Source organism: Scardinius erythrophthalmus, assembly GCF_964197995.2.
Source record: "Scardinius erythrophthalmus genome assembly, chromosome: 5".
Taxonomy (NCBI): domain Eukaryota; kingdom Metazoa; phylum Chordata; class Actinopteri; order Cypriniformes; family Leuciscidae; genus Scardinius; species Scardinius erythrophthalmus.
In genome coordinates this window covers 12,126,648-12,145,548 of record NC_138225.1, presented here as the reverse complement: position 1 = coordinate 12,145,548, position 18,901 = coordinate 12,126,648, and the positions used below count along the sequence as shown (strand labels likewise).

Sequence of the window (18,901 nt, the reverse complement as noted above, 5' to 3'; positions counted from 1 at the left end):
AATCTTGTCTTCTGTTCCTATAGTGTTACTTAGTGGTATTTTATATGTTATGAAAAAGTACAGGAAACAATTAGATTCCAAATCTATTTTATATTATTACAGCAGATATAATTTACAAATTAATTTAGTTACTGACAATGATTTTAATCGTTAAAATGCAATATGTAAAGATACCTTGACATAATTTTTAAATACTGGCCTATTTGATATGACTTGCTACCATGTTCCTCGTATTATTGTTGCAGTATAGCTATGCATTGTAGAGTCTGGGAAGTATGCAAATTTCCATTAATTTCATAATTAATATTATTTCCGCCACGGAATAAAATAACAATAATAAACGTACTTTATTTTTAAATTGCGAGTTTATCACAATTATCGGTGGAAAATGTCAGAATTGCGTAATATACCTCGCAGTAGTTTATATCTGACAATTCTGACTTTTTAAATCAGAATTGCTAGCTATAAATTCGCTTTCGTTTTTATATTTTATTCCGTTGCGGAAAAAGCTTCCATTATGTTAATATAAAAATTACACGAGGTAGACACGTGGGAGCGCTGCTTAAACCAATTCAAATACAAGCAAAGATACAACGAGAGAGAGAGAGATTTCCGGGAGGCACATTTTCTGCTCAGGCGTCAATTTGAAACAACTATCGTGATTTCTGAGACCCCCATATTTTCAGTTGTGCATGGTTATTATAGCTCTTCTTGAATAGAACGAGTCGTTATCGAGCGCGACATATTTGTTCCTGTTCTGCCACAGTAAGTGACAATAGGCATGGCTGTATGGAAACTAAGCATGTAAGGAGCTCTTGGTGTGCAGCCCACCTCCACCCGCAGCCTTCATATACTTGCAGACAGAAGCAGAGGTAATATTTATATTCTTTTATCAGGCTGAGGAATCACTCACTTCTACAGCTTATCTATCTTTTTGTCTTTATTATTAGTTAAGTCAACCTGTCAAACGTTTAATATCACGTGAAGATATTAATAATTGCTATATTGTCGGATGTCATTGTCAGAGCATTGACTTTTAATATGTGATTAGATTATTACTGATGGGAAGTCTGACTCTTCCGCGAATCGGTTCTTTCGAACAGTTCGTAATCGTATCAATCAATTCTGTCATTCCTTTACGTAATGATGGAATTTCTAAAATCCCGGCGTCGCACATTACCAGTCATTGTTGATAAATTTGCATAAAATAAAATACAAAATAAAAATGGCTAAATAATTGTAAAACTATTTCAGGGTAATCATTACAAAAACATTTTGTGTTTATCTTTCTTACATTTCTGCAAATACTGATTCGCATGGACATAATGTGTGGAGAAATATAAATGCGTATCTTTAATCTAATTTTGAATGTACCATTTCCAGCCCAAAATTAGTTGAACGAATAATTCAGGTCGGTTTTGTGAACCGGTTCATTCGATTCTTAGCAAAGATCCGACTCACAACCGGCGTTTGAAACACATGAACCCTGCCCGGCGTACTGAGCATGCGCAGGCTGTACCACACGCATGCGCAAACTGAGCTGTAAACAATGCGACCCTTCCAGAGCGTCCGCTTGATTCACACTCATATACACGTTTAAGAAATCACACATGCACGTTTGCGCTTTCACATCACGCACGGAATCTCTGTTCAGCTGATAGATGGTAAGTGTTGCTAAAATTACGGGTGATATTTTTATCATCCATGTTCTGATCTGTCATCTCCATTAATCATGATTATCTAATATACAGACAAAAACTACAATGGGTGGTAGTTTGGGCGTGACACCTCGGTTTCAATAAACTTTTTATATGTTGCAGAATGCAGACGCATGCTTGCCTCAAAGGGGATGAGATTTAGTGGCGGTTAGTTCCAACGTGACCGGTGACACGATTTGAGCAGCTGCACTTCATGTCGCTCGTTTTTGATGTTTAACAATGTAAAAGGAGCTTTATGCTTGTCAGTTTAACCGCCGCGATGACGCACAATGACGTCATACCGCGTTTCATAAACGTGAAGGAAGTAAATAATTTCAATAGTGTCATATGTCATATTGGGAGAACTTTGTTTTCGGTGTTGATTTGGAAAAAAAAAAACATGGACGTTGCGTTTTCTATACATATCTAATGAAGTAAGGGAAGTGTGCCTTTTAAATTGCTACGTAAATATATTAGAAATAGACACAAATGTTTTTGTGGTGCTTCTAGTGAAACTGTGCACTTCAAATTTGCGGGATTGTCCTTATGGAAAATTGTTTTAGTTGTTTTGTTTATTTACCAAAATGTGCTTTTTGGTTTCACAGTGCTGTTTTAATGACGCGTTTGATTTCTAAAACGTGCACAGTATTTCATTATTAGTCTTTTATTGCTCCTTACCAAATTTCACATTCATTGTAGTCATCAAAAGCCCATTTTTATTGCCTCTGACAAAGATTTCAAGCAATATATTATGTACTATATTCAGTCTGCATTTATTCCTCATGCATATTTTATGTGATAGCTTAGCTATAAAAGAAGGAAGCAACTTATTTCTTTAAACCACTAGTAGTGTGTGCAGAACATTACATGAAGTGCCCTACCTGTGTTATACTATCTTCAAAGATTTCATTGGTCAATATTACAACAAATACTAACCTAATCTTAATTTGCGCTGAACTGGTATATGGGTTGCTCATACCCATTTATTTTTGTAACCCCAAATGTGTTTCTTTATAATCAGGTAGCCAAAGTAGCAGAAGCATGGACGCGGTCCTGAGCAGGTTGAAGGGTCTCACTGCTGACGAGTTGAGGGAGGAGATCATTAAAGCCAACTTGAAGTGTGGCCCCATCACTGCCACGACAAGAGCCATATTTGAGCGTAAGCTCGCCAGGACTCTAGTGGAGGAGGCTGGACTTACTGAGCCTGATGGCAGCAGTGGGAACAGTGCCTCGTTGGAAGGCTCTGGGAGTGTAGTGTCACCCAGTGCCACATCAGCAACCCCAGATCCGGTCATAGGCGACGATGGAGATTTTGGGTACGGCATGGGCCTCAACCCGCCGGAGGAGGAAGCTCTGAGCGGAACGGTGTGCCCCGGTAATGTGGAGAATTCACAGTTGGAGGCACAGACTCCCTCTAAAACGGCACAGGTGTCACCCACCTTCTTCTATGGGGTGTGTCCATTGTGGGAGGATGTACTGGCTAGGAATGGTAAGCAGTTTTACCTTTACTTCCCTGTGAGCAATGTTCCTTCATACGTGGCCCTGCACATCTGATAGAAAAAAAAGTCACACAGAGGATAGATGCAAAATGTGTGGGGAAGTCCATTTGATTGAAATCTAGTAAATGAGAAATAATTGCAGTGCTCTATAGCAACACTCTAGCGGTTGACCAGAGTTAGAACCGATGAATACAGTTTGCAGGTTTCATCATACAAAGAGAATGATGTGAGTATCATTTCAGTCTTCAGTGGCACATGATCCTTCAGAAATCATTCTAATATGCTGATTTGGTGCTTCAGAAACCTTTATCAATATTTTTATGAAACACAAACATTTTTAACCAGTATTCTTTGAGGAATAGAAAGTTAAAAATAACAGCATTTACTTGAAATGGAATGTATTGTAACATGATTAATGTCTTTACTGTCACTTTTGATTAATACATTTAATGCACCCTTGATGAATTAAAGCATTTGTAGCTTCTTAAAAACACTTTTGAACCTGTGTACGTTTTGTGAAAGTCAGCATCGAGTTCTTTGTACCCTCTGTAATGAGTTATTAGCACTAATACTGTAGAGTTGTTAGTACAATAGTCTTTTACAGATGTTATGTTGGTCTAAGACTGATTTTCTTTTCGTCTGCCTCTGTAGAGAGAGCCCATGTGTACACGGATAAGAAAGAGGCTTTGCAGGCCGTTAAAATGATGAAGGGGGCTCGGTTTAAAGCTTTCTCCAATCGTGAGGATGCTGAGAAGTTTGCCAAAGGCATATGTGACTACTACCCTTCGCCTAGTAAAAGCAATCTCTGTGTTTCTCCCGTCAAACCTGGCCTGGTGTTTAACAAAGGTGAAGAACCTCTCCATTAGTTCAGATGTAAAGCCCATTTGAAAAATCATTTTATTTTATTTATACATTTTCAAAATGTATATTTTAAATGATATGTAATATAGTAAAAATATGTTCTACATTTAATTATGATGTGTGTGTGAAATTCCCCAAACCAGACCACGCATCTATGATGGAGGCAGACACTATCAACAGGGAGAAGGCAAACAGTTTTAAAAGTCCTCGGACACAAGATTTGACGGCCAAGCTAAGGAAGGCCGTGGAGAAGGGAGACGAGATTGCCTTTTCTGAGCTGGTCTGGAGCAACCCTCGTTACCTCATCGGGTCAGGGGACAACCCAACTGTTGTCCAGGTGAGCACTTTTGTACCATGATCTGTTTGTATGGATTTGTTCTGGCTCTTTTTCCACTTGATATGGTGAGCTATTGACTTCTTTGCAAAGTTTAAAGTCTGAAACTGGCCTTGTATCTTAATATTAAGTTATTTATTTCCACAGCTAAATGCTTTTGAGGTCAACATGAAATCAGAATTTTATGTTATTTTTTTCATGGAACGGTACAGTATTTATTATAAATGTTTTATCCGTGCATTGCACATTATTATTTTTGTTAAATATTCATATGCCCTCAAAATTTTTAATCAAAATAACTTCCCCTCCCTCTGGCAATGAGATCTCTTCTCTTTTGAGAATGTACTATCGCAACTTCCGTTTCATGTCGACTTTAAGCATGTTCTTCTTTGTATTCACAACAGCTTGTTTAAAGTCTCTGAATGTTGTTCTTTGTAAATGTGACTTCAGGAGGGCTGCAGGTATAACGTGATGCATGTGGCTGGGAAGGAGAACCAGCCAGGCATTGTTCAGATCCTGTTGGACACTCTAGAGAACCCAGATTTCATGCGTCTCATGTACCCAGATGACCAGGAGAGCATGCTGCAGAAACGCATCCGGTATATCGTAGACCTGTACCTCAATACGCCAGATAAAGCTGTAAGAGTTACTTCTTAATCTGTCTTTATTATTTAACTGTTCAAACATAATATTGTAACATGAGAGTTGAGGTAGCAGCTTCCGCATTCATTTTTTGCTGGTTACCTTTAAAGGCAGCTTCCTAACTATAGCAGTGCGTATAGTAGTGTAATAGTGACTGAAATGGGCATCATCTCCATTATTGGTCACTCACACAGTCATTAACTTGTACTATATATACAATAGGTGTGCAATGTCAGAATTGCCATAATTGCGACATTCCAACTGGTAATAAACCTCAGAAACACTGAAAATGGTAAGCTTCAGCAGTCAAATGTAGTTAAGTAATCTCGTAATATTTCTTTTAAAAAATTCCAGTAAATTACTAATTAATCTGAAAATAAACAAGACATACAAAACACCTTGATGTATCTAGCAAAGAGTTGGATAACTTATGTCTAATGTCATACTAAATAAACTTTATTTTTAAAGTTTATCAAAAATGCGTTTGCATAATCATTTATCTTGTTGTATAAATGACATGATACATGTATTCATTTTGACGTTAATATTGTTTCCATAGAAACGCATAATTCTGAGTCTGAGGATCTCCCAGACTCCCAGAACATCTGGGTTATTATTATCTGGTAATTACGTGAACATACTCTGATAAGCACAAAAATACTGTGTAAAATTTGTTCCTACAGGCATTTATCGTTTCTGAATAAAATATTTTAAAATATAAAAAAAAGTCCAAGTTTCCATCTTGGATTAAAAACTTCACAATGCATTGTGGTATTGCCTTTAGTGTGGACAATACATTCAGTGCTGCCTCAGAATTTGACAAAGACGATATCTTAAAAGCCAACATTTTGATGCCAATGTTTTGAACATCTTTTTTTGATATGTGACATATGATATGTAATGCGCTGTCTATGTAGCTGTCTAGGGAGAGCCAACTGAATACTGTATCCTTTGTTTTATAGGGGTTTGAGACGCCTCTCCACTTTGCGTGCAAATTTGGCTGTCCAGAGGTGGTGAACATACTCTGTTCTCATCCAGACATTGACAAGAACTGCAAGAACAAGTACAACCAGAAACCCTCTGAGGTACGGCAAACCTGATGCAATAGCTTTCATGCTGAGGATTTCATAATTTATCAAAGCTTATTTATCAGTCATCCATTGTATTCCCTTAATTTAGGTCATTTGTGAAAGAATGAAAGAAAAGGGTAAAGTTCAGGAGGTCAAACAGAAGATAAAGGAATATTTAGAAGGTAAGCCGATGGTATATACCAGGTGTATGCAATTAAAGTTCCAGGAGGTCCGCTCTCTATATTTCCTTCCCAGCGGAGGATAATACTTTTTTGGAACAGTTAAACATTTCCATCGAGCAGCCGTAGTACTTTGTAAAAGAAAAAAATCCTAAACATTCAAAATAGTCATCAAAGATGAGAATCTTTGTGAGGGCTAAAGCAATGTTCTCTATTTCTCCCAACTAAATATGAATAGATCAGGTTTTATCAGGCTATTATTATTATTACATTTTTATAATTTGCTCAAAGTTACACTAAAAACAAACAACGTTCATAATTGAATAATCAAAACTCTCATCATGAGCACAAAACAGTTAACTAGTAATGTCACAGTGTTTTTTGTCTTCCCTTTCCACCTCTAAATCATTTTCCAAATTATAACATTGTTTATCATGAAATGCTCTTAGTATGCTGATTAATAATGGTAAATGGTGTATGAAAAAAAAAAAAACGTCTAAAGGCGTCACAAAGCTGGTTTAGTTAAACAGTCGAGTCATCTGTATGACAGATAAAATCTATTTTGCTGCTCACCGTGTTTCCGCTACTGTTGTTAAAATAACCACGGCGTCTGCAGCTCTTAATGTGGCACTTTACATCTTAAGTGGGAGAGAGAACCAACGCACACCGAAAGTGCGTTTATAGCGCAGTTATGTCCGGATGGAACCAAGGGCTCCAGAACCTCGGTCTGCCATTTGAATACCGCTGGTATATACTTGTGTATTAATACATTTTAAAAATGTACATTAGTTGCATTCCATGTCCTAACACCTGATTGGTTTCTGATTGGCTACAGATCGGTTATACATCCCCTTATTGAGAGCCACTGATAATTCCTCCCAGCCTGTTATTGGTGCACCTTGGTCCCCTGAGCCAATGGAAAACCTGTCACCATGGTTACCCAGAAGCCCAAAAGATCCAGTTATGGCAGTCAGAGCCTTTGCTGGGCCTTTAAGTCCATCTAAAGTGAGTGTTTTTTTTTTTTTGTAGAGTATATTAGTTTTGTGCTGTCAGACTCAACAGATGCTTAGTCATGTGTTATGACCTAATTAAATTTGTCTATAAATGAAAACCATTGTGTTGTTATAGGCGGATGAGTTCAGACGGGTGTGGAAGACTCCTCCCAGAGAACGGGCAGACCATTTCCACAACATCTTAAAGTCTGACCCAGACCGTGGGGCAGAAAGAGTTGGCAGGTCAGTGCTAACTAAGATATAATGGCGCTTTTCCACTGCATGGTACGGCTCAGCTCGGCGTGGCACGGCTCGGCTCGCTTTGCTTTTCCAATGTGTGGTACGATTCGGCTTGACTCGCTTTGGCTCAGTTTGCTTTTCCACTGCAGTTTACTGCCGCTTCAAAGTGGGTGGGATTATAGTCTGCTCGTTAAAGTTGCTGAAAAACTTTTTTATTCCTGGTCGCAATATCCAGCTCTCGCTGGATCTCCTCAGCTACCAACGAGAAGAACATCTACACCTTCTCTACTGACCAGTCACCACGATTCAGCCATTTCTTTTTTCATGTTTCTTTTTTTCCCTTTTTCAAGCAAGTTGTTTAATAAAAAATGTGCGAACAAATAATACTGCGGTGTCTGTTGCTGACTAATATTTAAATCTAGCGGGTTTGGTGTCTCGTGTTGCAAATACAATGACCCTGTTAGTAACGATTCTCTCTGACCAATCAGTGATCTGTAGTGTTTTCACGTCACATTTTAGTATCGGTACAGCATGCTTGGAACCTCAACAGAGGTGGTACCCATGGGCATCAGTTTGGTGCATTTTCAGAAGTGCTGGGTACAATGACGCATTCATTTTTTTTCCTCTCTTTCGCGCAGGTTATGTTTTGAAAGACGATGTCCTGTAGCTCAAGCACGGCCCCACTTTTCAACAGGCCCACCCAAAACTTAAAAAAAAAACAAAAAAAAAACTTTTACTATATTCTAATTTTGTCAATAATTATAAAAAAAAATCGCCAATAAGCTCATTATTTGTGCTAAAATAGTGTTTAGTTTTAAAAAAACATTTTAAAAAGCTGGTTATATTTTGATGTTTCTGCGCAAGTTCAGCAGACAGTGAGGTTCGGGTTTGTTCCGATCAGAGCTCGTGAGTGGAGAGCGCATTTCTGAATATTCCGCTCCGCTCGTTCATTCCGCAGGGTCGCTCGCTCAACCCAGCTGTCCTGTTGCCTGGTTCAAAAATATGTGGAATAAGGGCTGCTTCCGACTAAAAGTTTTTTTTCTAGTCGACTAGTAGGCTAGTTGTTAATTCAAGTCATTCGTGGACAAATCGCCACTTTATATTAATTTAATTACTTATATAGCCTACAGGATAACGAGCGTTTACGTAATATAGCCGCACTCAAGCGCACGACCGCATGCATAAAGCTTGCCACTAGGGATGTTGCGGTGACGGATTTTTTCCACCGGTTAATCGACGTGTAAAAAAAACGGTAATCCCGGTGTCACCGGGGTTGCGTATCGGGGATTTCGGGTGGCCGAAAATGCGGTTGTGCACACGTCTCAATTTACTTTCACTTTAATTAGCGGCAATTCAGTAGCATTTGTTTGAATTAATCATGGGTTAATTTATTTTATTCTTAATAAAAATACACAAAACAATAAGACACTCGCTTGTATTACACACATCTTTATTGCAAAATGAATAATAACTTAACACACCATGTAAAAACTAAACAAAAGCACTTATGAAACGCCTTTAAAGTGCATTTATTAACAAAACAAACCACTGCACACATCGTGCAAGTATCAAACAAGAAATTATATAAAAAAAATCACTATTCGTTAAATAAAGTGCCTGCCTTTTTCAGCAAAAAAAAAACAAACAAAAAAAAAACACCGCACAACCATCGAATATGAAACGACCGAACATCAAAAACTTCGTTAAATAAGGTAGCCTACCCGAATAATCACTGGACACTTAAGTGCAAAAAAAAACTAATATAAAAATTAAACTCACGTTTGCATTTCTCTTTGAAACCAGATCTTCCGCCATCCTTTGCCAGTTAGCTCGCCTCACTCTCCTCAAATGATAAATGAAATCGGACACCTGCTGCTTTACTGCGGCGCTCGTTCCGCTTAAATTACGAAGGCACGTAGTCACTAACTGAATTAAGTGCTTTATTACTATAGGCTAAAACTTCAACACGATGGGGACGGTGCCGGTGGTCAAGTGCTATGACCGGTAGGTGGGTTAAACACCGTGTATCACCGGTAACACCGACTATCGCAACAAGCCTACTTGCCACAAAGAGCCGGTAAAAGTAATGATTATGAATGCGTCTAAATGTGTCTAAATACGCTGTGAATGTGAATGTGCATTATACGCTGAGTTTCGGTTCATTTATGAGACGAACTCCAGTTCACTTGCCGGCGCCTCCATGTCATGATTCTGCTATATTTACTTCTTATTTATTATATCCAGGCCATTGGTTCATGAAACATTGATTAAAATTAAGATATAATTAATACAAAACGAAATTCAATTTAAAGAAAGGCAGCTGCTCTGTTTGAGGTCTCTGTGAAAGTTTTAAAGCAGTCTTTTAGTGCCGCTTTCAGAGCGCTCGCGTCCGTAACAGAAAACTGACACGTTGTTTTTTTCCCTCATAAATGCGAACACGAAAAATTAAATTAAATGAATATTATAATGTTTTTTTGTTGGGCCAGACAATGATTACCAAATTTCTCTCTCATATTGCTCCTCATAACCACTAAAAACTAAAAAAATGAACCAAAAGTCAAATTAATATGGACGGAAGTTAAAAGTGGTGGGTACAAAATGACTCATGACGAAATCTGGTGGGTACGCGTACCCACCGTCCCCACCGAAATCGACGCCTATGGTGGTACTATTTAAAGCGAGCCGTACCAAGCAGTGGAAAAGCGCCAAAGTGAGCCGCACCGAACCGTGCCATGCAGTGGAAAAGCGCCATAATTGAAGGAAGCTAGACATTACTTGTGTATCACAAACGCTCATTACATGTTCTTTAGGCATTAATAGAGAACTGAGCATTGATTAGATATTGCTGTCTTGTCTGTGAGCAGAGATCTGGCCCATGAGCTCGGTCATCCCTGGGCAGAGTACTGGGATTTCTTGGATAGTTTTGTGGACCTGCAGTCATCTGACGGCCTAAAAGTGCTTGAAGAATACCTCAGTAAAAAGGACTTCAGGGAGCGCGCTCATGAGGAGGCTGGAGAGAATGAAACCAGCAACAGGTTTAAAACCCCATCTCCTGGTAAGACCACTGACTCTTAACATACCTACAGACGTTTGGCAAATTTGCTGTTCTGATTAAAATAGGCCATTCACAGTTTTTATTTGGTGAGGGGTTATGTGAATTGACTGTCTGCACAAAAGTTTTGATGGCATTTTCTTTTCATCTTTCCTCCATATGCTTTGAGTATTTCTACATTTCCATAAGCACCACCCACTGTCACAGAGTAAATTTTGCATTTCCATTCAGCCCATCTGCCGTTTTTGTTCAGACAAATTTTGAATATTACCTTTCGTGCAGTGTGTAATATAGCTGTTTGTGAAGGTAAAAGATCTGCAAAGTTTTAAAGATCAAAGTGCACAACAAATAAAGTTATTGTCTCCTAAAAGAAAGAATCAATTCTGAACTGCTGAAACGAGCCAGTAATTCCATTCTCACTTCCTGTTACATATCTCCATAACAATGTAACAAATGTGCATAATTCCAGCCTATGGTGTACTTCGCTCTGCTCTCAAACACTGTAGTTGTAGCTGAGGCCTAGAAAAGATCGGTTTTATGCTGAGGAAGCCTCCGGAGCTGAAATTCAGAAATTGTAATAGGCATTTTGTTTCCAACACATGCCAGCCTGGGCCATCTGACCAATTAGAGTAAAGTAAGCTTGCAGAGAGGAGGGGTTTAGAGAGACTGAATCTTCAAACTGTTTTCAGACTCTTTGAGAATTGAGGTGATGTAAAATGTATATTATGAGAAAATTGTTTTGTTTTTTACCTTGAATGCATGTAGGAGACCTCCTAAACAAAATTAGGAACCTTTAAAATAGCATAATAGGGTACTTCAATATAACATGGGTAATCTTTTATTACACTGAAATGTGAGGTTTATTATTTTATAAAACCTCTTTGTTTTGTCAAAATGTTATTTGTATTATTTAAACTGTAAAGTTACCATAGGCATTGTTGTCAAAAGAACTTTGCCACATAAACAACATGCAGTTCTATTCTAATATCAGCTTTATAACCAAAAATAATTTCCCATGCAGGATGCATTAATGTTACAGAAGATTTCTATTTCAAATAAATTATCTTGTAAATAAATGTAACTTTATTATATGTAAGGGTTAATGCCCGACGAGGTGTCCATTGTCAGGTATTAATGGATGACGCGCGTCGGACGGTTGCCTCCGCCGAAGTCCATTAATACCTGACAATGGACACCTCGAAGGGCATTAACCCGCTTATACCATGGTCACTTGCCAAATAACACATTTTTGTTGTGTTAGTTTATATTAGTTTATACTAACATTAGTTTATATTTTAATTAGTTTTACAATCGAAATCTAAAGTTTTTACAAACAATAACTTGGTTTCCCTGGTTACGCCTGACGGTTTATTTAGCAACCGGAGATATTTATAGTCCGTATAGATACTTTGACTGCCTGTGGCTATGGTTACTCACAGCTGATGTAGCCAGCGCATTTATTTATTAATTTCGAACGGTAAACAGTCAGTTTCACCAGAACTCCTTTACTAGGTGTCCTCTATCACTTTTTAATGGACACCCTGCAGCCAATCAGAATCGAGTATTCACCCAGACCATGGTATAAATCACAATATTACTGTTTTTACTGTATTGTTGATCAAATAAATGCAGCCTTGGTGAGCATAACAGTCTTTTTGAAAAACAAATCCAAACAATGAATAGTGGTGTGTTGTGTGTGTGTGTGTGTGTGTATATACTGTGTGTATGCGTGTGTGTGTGTGTGTGTGTGTGTGTATAATATATATATATATATAGATAGATAGATAGATAGATAGATATAGATATATATAGGGATGGATGGATGGCTGGATAGATAGATATGCACACACACACAACAAAATTATACTTCTTGAATTACAAAATGCATATCATTGCTTGCTACTGTACTTTTAAGTTTTCTATATCACAATTTAGTATTTAATATTTAATATGTAAATTGTGACTGGCTTGCATGTCAAATTATTTTATTGTAATGTATATATGAGTGGTTATATATTGGGGATTGGGGAAAACTATTTGATTTCAAAGATCAAGGGAAATCCTTCACTCCATGAAATGTCCTCTTTTAAATTTCAGGCAAACTGAATAAGTTCTGCAACTCCATCTCTGTGGGGGCATTTCTGGATGAGGGCGATGACATCAGCCTGGAGGAGATCAAGAACAGGCAGAATGCTGCACTCACCAGTATTTCTTCTGTGTGCTCCAAAGATGGCCTGCAGGGGGCGGTAGGAGGCCTTGAATTTCACATCCTACCAGTTTCCCACAGCGCTGACCTCATAGAGGCGGCGGCAGAGCAAGATTTACTGCTCTCTGAGAAATCCTTGATCTCCAACAGTAAAAATGGCCTGTGCGAACAGGGCCCTGGGGACAGGACACCAAACGGGGACAAAATGTCCCCTCGCATCTGCGGTTCCTCTAATTCCTGCATGCTGTCACCCATCTCAAACCTAATGGCTGAGTTTGAGAGGATGTCTCTGCTGGATGAGCCAGAGAGGACAAACAGGGAGAGGAGGAGGAGTGGAGGGAAACGCCACAGAGACACCCAGGCCACAGAGCTCACCTCCGGACTGGGCCGCCTCTCGCTGTCCTCAGAAGATGACTCTGTGTTTGAGAAAGACAGGACGTCTGTGTTACGAGCAGCTGAGAAGGATGGAGTGGAGAGAAGAAATGAAGTAGATGGGAGGTCCAGTGCAAGTTCAGATGAATTCTTTCTGGCCAGTGAGAGGTTAGAACTTCTGAACCAAAAGACTATAGAGACTTCAGGAGGTGAGCGCACAATATGTGCCAGGTCAAAGTCCTGGGATCATGGGGGAAGAGACCTCAGCTCCTCGGGGTCTTCTAGCTCTTACAGATCACTTGACAGCTCTCAGGACTTCATACTGCGGACCCCTCCCAGAGTGACGAAAAGACTCTTCATTGAAGGGTGAGAGGAGCCAGTGATCACTTTGATATTTCCAGCATTATCAGAGAATTTCTAAATTGTGATTTCTAGAAAAGTAGTGGAATGAAATATTAAGGCTCTTGTAGTACACTTCAGGGGTGGTTCCAGGCCCCCTAAAACTATAATCGACTATCTGAACGATTGGGCCAGTGCTGCCTCCTCTAGAACGTTTATAATTTTCACGTTTTTAAGGCTTGTCAGTTTAACCATTCAAATGATTTTAAAAGCGCAAAAGACAACTCAACGCGCTGTGATTATCCCATAAGTTACTCACTCTCAAGCCATCCTATGTGTAAATGACTTTCTTCTTTCAGCCAAACACAATCGGAGTTATATAAAAAAAAATTATCCTGGTTCTTCCAAGCTTTATAATGGGAGTGAATGGGACCTTCGATTTTGAAGCCAAGAAACCGCATCCATCCATCATAAAAGTAATCCATGCGACTCCAGGTTGTTAATGAAGGCCTTTTGAAGCGAAGCGGTCTGTTTTTGTAAGAAAAATATCTATATTTATAATATTTATAACTTAATACTTCATAAACCATAATCACTGGCTTCCGGTAACGACAGTACACGAGTGTAGTTCCGGCGGGAGAGTGACCTCTGACCCGACGCATGATGTATTGATGAACACGGAAGCACAGAGGATAGAGCAAAACAAAAGAGTGGTCACGAATTAGAAGTCTAAAACGAGAAATTATGAAGAGAAATGTCAGAGGAGCTTGAGTTTGTTATCCAGCCCTGTTTGTTTGTACCGCGAGAGAAGTTAAAATTTTTTAAAACCTTCTATAAAATTTAGATTGAGCTCTTGTGGTTATTTACTGAAGGTTAAAAACCCTCCTTGACTCACTATTTGTTCAAAAAGAAATGGGGGCAAAAATCTTTTTAGGTCCTTTTTTGTACCGTGTGTGAAAATTCCCATACACTTCTCTAGTTATGCTCCATTCGAATTTATTCTAGGAGCTAGAATCTGTCTACAATGAATGAAAAGATCAAGTTTTTGGCTTCAAACATTCCCTCTTTCTTTCCTTTTTCAGTGATTCACCCAGCAATTTGGACAGAGAGGTTTTGTCAGCTTTAGGAGTTACAGATGTTGACCCTCTGAAGTACCCCAGCATTCACAAATGGAAGAGCACAATTCAGGCATTCTCCCACTCAGAAATGCAAAGGTATGTATGTGTGGCTTTCTAGTGAAAGTTGTGTACTTAAAGGGATAGTTCAACCAAAAATGAAAAGTCTGTCATCATTTACTCACCCATAAGTTGTCCAATACTGTATGATTTTCTTTCTTCTGCTGAACACAAAATAAGATATTTTGAAGAATGTTGGTGACCAAACAGTTGATGGGCCCCATTGACTTCCATTTTTTTCAATACTATGGAAGTCAATGGGGCCCATCAACTGTTTGGTCACCAACATTCTTTAAAATATCTTCTTTTGTGTTCAGCAGAAGAAAGAAATTCATACAGTTTTGGAACAACTTGAGGGTGAATATTCAAAAGTTTATTTTAAATTAATACTTTTATTCAGAAAGATCAATTTCATTGATCAAGTAAGTTAAAGGTGCATTAAGCAAGTCTCTGAGTTTTTGCAGAACTATGCCCCCTCTGGCGGCAAGCGAAACTGCAACCAGAGGTGTGCACGCTCACGGACAAAAGTTTTCATTTTTTTATCTTACGTGGAGTTTGCGTTGGTGTTTGAAATGAACTATAAGCAGGTCTCTTACAATCCATCTTCTACGGAGAATGCCGGCGAATACACAAACCTGCCAGGCATAGCTATGTGAGCGTGCCGTGAACGCGCATGACGTCATGCCCAGTCTAAAATTCCGGCCCGAATCCCTCTTATTTATTTTACTTTACAGGATTATAGAGACAATCTCAGTGATCAGAGAAGGGCTCATTCAGCCCATCAGGCAATTGTTTAAGCATATATGGGTTAGAAAACGGGTATTTTTAACATGAAAAGTTGCTTAATGCACCTTTAATAAAAAGTGACCGTAAAGGCATTTATAAGCTTTCTGTTTTAAATAAATGCTGTTCTTTTGAACTTTCTATTATCACAAAATCCTAATGAAAAATTTAATAGCAGTTTGCCACGAAAATATTAAGCAAAGCAATTTTCAACATTGATAATAATAAATGTTTCTTGGGCACCAAATCAGCATATTAGAATGATTTCTGAAGGATCATGTGACACCGGAGTAGTGGCTGGTGATAACAAACATTTTAAATTATAAAAATACGAATAAATTACATTTTAAAATAAAAAAAAAAAAATTTTTACTGTATTTTTGTTCAGATTAATGTAACTTTGGTGGCAAAAGAGACTTCTTAACAAGGCCAAACTTTTAAACGAAAAATTTCAAAGAGCAAGAAAAGTCCTGTTTGTCTATTATTTATATATATTATTTATATATATATATATATATTATTACATATATATATATATATATATATATATATATATATATATATATATATAGGTATTTTAATTTTAAAGATCCCTTTTGAGAGCATCTTGTGACATATTTATGTACACTTAAGAGATCTGTATTTATGTTTTCAGCTGGCAGACTTCTGCAATGCACAAGAGCCATTTCAGGGCTCACTCAGTCACCCCTGTCTCTCCAGCGAGTGGTTTTCTGTCCCCCGCGGGCCGTTTCAGCCCAGCTCGTCACATGGGCTCACCGGACGTCTGCAGCCCCGGACGCTACAGCCCAGCACACTCCAGTTACAGTCCCGCTCATTCAAACTACAGCCCTGTCAGCTACATCCAACGGATCCGGCTAAAACATTTCGGCGACACCCCCATTTAACAAACGCTCTCCATCCCGTCCAACCCCACCGCCAATTTCTACTGATTAGTACCTGAAATAAAAAAAGTAACTAAATGTTTCAGAGGATGGAACATCACAGAGAACAATGTCATAATGGAAGCCATGAAATCCGCTCAAACTGGGGTTCTTAGTGCCGGACAAACCGCAGATAGGATCTGGCAACAGGCCGTCCTTCAGTTTGAGTGCTCCTTGTGTCATAGAACACAGCTCAAATAATAATATGCACATCTCCTGTGGGTTTTTGAGTCATCATATATATATATATATATATATTCGCGGTACGTCTGTGTATGACACAGAGTATGTTGATCTGTGATGGACTTTTCTATCTTGGTTTTGTTTTGTTTTCTGTTTTCTTTATTATCCGTGTGTGTGTGCGCGTGCTTGGGAGAAACATCTGTGGATTTACAAAGCTGTGTCTTTAATGGAAATGAACAATTTCCCACTTAACACAGTCATTTAAATTGGGGGGGAATTAAACAGAAACCCAGAGCTAAATTAAAATAATGTAGTAGTAAATTATTTAATTATTTTTGCTAGTTAACTGTCAGTAGCACAAAATGCTCTTTTTAATGGGTATTTAATGGTTTTTAAGGGAGGGGGGAGGGGGGAAGTCGACTGACTGCCAGAAGTTATTTTTTATTCTTTAATTGGAGAACTGCCTTACATTTCTTAAAGGAAAGACCTGAATCTCGAAAGCAGGCGTTTATTCGTGCGGTGTTAATTGCAGCCTTATGTGTTGGGAAAAAAGTGTGAAAAATATTCCCCTTTTTTTATTTTTTAAGTTAAATAAATGTGATTTATCATTTCTATGTACGTATTTGTTTGCACTTTTAATTCTTTTTTGGATTTTGATGCAATTCATCATGAGCATCAGATGAGACTTGGTTCAGTTTGTTGTAAAGATATGCACCGTTTGAGCCGCAACGTGTTCAAACACACGCAAAGTTGGTGATGATTGATAACGCGTGCGGATCTTGTTACATAAATGTCATAATAGCTGTAAGACTTGATTGTGAATCCAGAGTGTTGTAAGTGCACTTTAAATGTGTTCGGAAATGTTCAAAGATCATGTCCCCCGTCCTATCTTCGACGGACAAAGTTTCAACCTCACCGCTAGATCATGTCAACGTGATTCTCTCATTGGCTTTTGAAACGGACCCATTTTGGCAGATCTCAAACGATTCACCCCAGTCATTTTCAAATCAAAGCTACATGCGCAAAAGCTCCAGTTAGCTCAGTTTTATGTGATGAATATCTCAAGGAAATGAGTTCAGAACATCCTCTGTGGTACTTTCAGATCATGTGATCTATTTCTTCGGTGCCCATCGTTCTCAGTGTAGTGCTGGCCTGTTGATCATTGCTTTGTAAAGCTTTAGTGCCTTTGATTATGATCTGTTTGGAAGGGCCTGTGGCTCCTCAGTGCATGACAAATGCACTGATCACATACAAGCTGAGTAGACCTTTGTTTTCTCTGTTATTAAATACAGTACAGTAGCATTGGCATATGCAGTGTCTGAATACCTCTAAAATGCGATTGTAAGAAAAGAAAAAAAGGTTTACAGTTTAGTTATTGCTAGTGTTGTATCAATGCCAGCCTTACTTTTTGTTAAACGATGCTTTGTAGTGCCAACACTGGTGAATTGAAAATGAGTTGCAATTTATTGTTGAGAATTTAATTATTTTTGTTGTCCTGGCCTTTTACGTTGCATGCATTTCTAGTCCTATTTTATTACAGTATACGTTAAAGGAAAGTATTTGATGTTCTATTGACGAACGATAAATAAAGTGCACAGTCTTGTAACTTTACTGACTTTCTCTGACTGTAGAAGAAAAAGCAACCTTTATGGAAATTTAGATTTCATTTTGGTGCATTACACATACCAATTTATTCACATTATTATTATATTTGGTGGTACACTACTTTTCAAAAGTTTGGGGTCTTATGCTCACCGAGTCTGCATTTATTTGTTAAAAATACAGTAAAAACAGTAATATGTGAAATACAACTCATAATCTTTTTGAACATATTTGAAACTTTATTCCTGTGTTGGATTTTTTTGGCGTCGTTATTCCAGTCTTAGTGTCACATGATCCTTCAGAAATCATTCTGATATGCTGATTACGTGCTCAATAAAAATGTCTTATTATTATCAATGTTAAAAAACAGTTGTGCTGCTTAATATTTTTGTAAAAACTGACTTTTTTGGAATTCTTTTAAGAAATCTTTTGTAACATATTTACTGTGACTTTTGATCAATTTATACAACCTTGCTGAAAAAATGTATATATATATATAAAAAAAAAAAAAAACTTTTGAACCGTAGTGTATCTTATAGACAAATAGACATGTCTGCATCATATTTATCTTTTGCATAAATAACAAAAAATGTGTCCGACTAGGATTGTTTTTAGTATTTAATGTAATTAGTATTGGTTTAGCCTACTGTATTATGTTAATAAAAATGCTAAAATTATTTATGGTCTTAAAATGGCTTAATGTCCCTAATCACACAGGTCATTTATTAAGCATC

General features: G+C 38.0%; 1 protein-coding gene across 3 annotated transcripts; it reads left to right on the top strand.

Moving 5' to 3' along the window:
• The first annotated feature begins 590 nt into the window (after positions 1-590).
• ankle2 (ankyrin repeat and LEM domain containing 2) lies at positions 591-18,169 on the top strand. 3 transcript variants are annotated; one of them, XM_081365279.1, is made up of 13 exons: positions 591-872; positions 2,719-3,186; positions 3,848-4,042; positions 4,201-4,394; positions 4,842-5,030; positions 5,996-6,118; positions 6,213-6,285; positions 7,118-7,287; positions 7,411-7,517; positions 10,379-10,569; positions 12,664-13,510; positions 14,566-14,697; positions 16,097-18,169. In XM_081365279.1, exons 2-13 carry the CDS (start codon positions 2,739-2,741, stop codon positions 16,344-16,346), a joined length of 2,919 nt encoding a protein of 972 aa, XP_081221405.1. In that variant the 5' UTR covers positions 591-872; positions 2,719-2,738; the 3' UTR covers positions 16,347-18,169. The 3 variants fall into 3 exon arrangements, with proteins under 3 accessions (XP_081221405.1, XP_081221404.1, XP_081221406.1); XM_081365278.1 differs by lacking the exon at positions 591-872 and adding an exon at positions 1,501-1,664; XM_081365280.1 differs by lacking the exon at positions 591-872 and adding an exon at positions 2,053-2,131.
• Positions 18,170-18,901: the final 732 nt, after the last annotated feature.

Excerpts from the sequence above, each read along its gene's own strand:
- ankle2 (XM_081365279.1), top strand. The coding sequence starts at position 2,739 with ATGGACGCGGTCCTGAGCAGGTTGAAGGGTCTCACTGCTGACGAGTTG. Across the intron at positions 6,286-7,117 it reads GATAAAGGAATATTTAGAAG|ATCGGTTATACATCCCCTTA; the intron begins GTAAGCCGATGG and ends GATTGGCTACAG. Across the intron at positions 13,511-14,565 it reads AAAAGACTCTTCATTGAAGG|TGATTCACCCAGCAATTTGG; the intron begins GTGAGAGGAGCC and ends TTCCTTTTTCAG.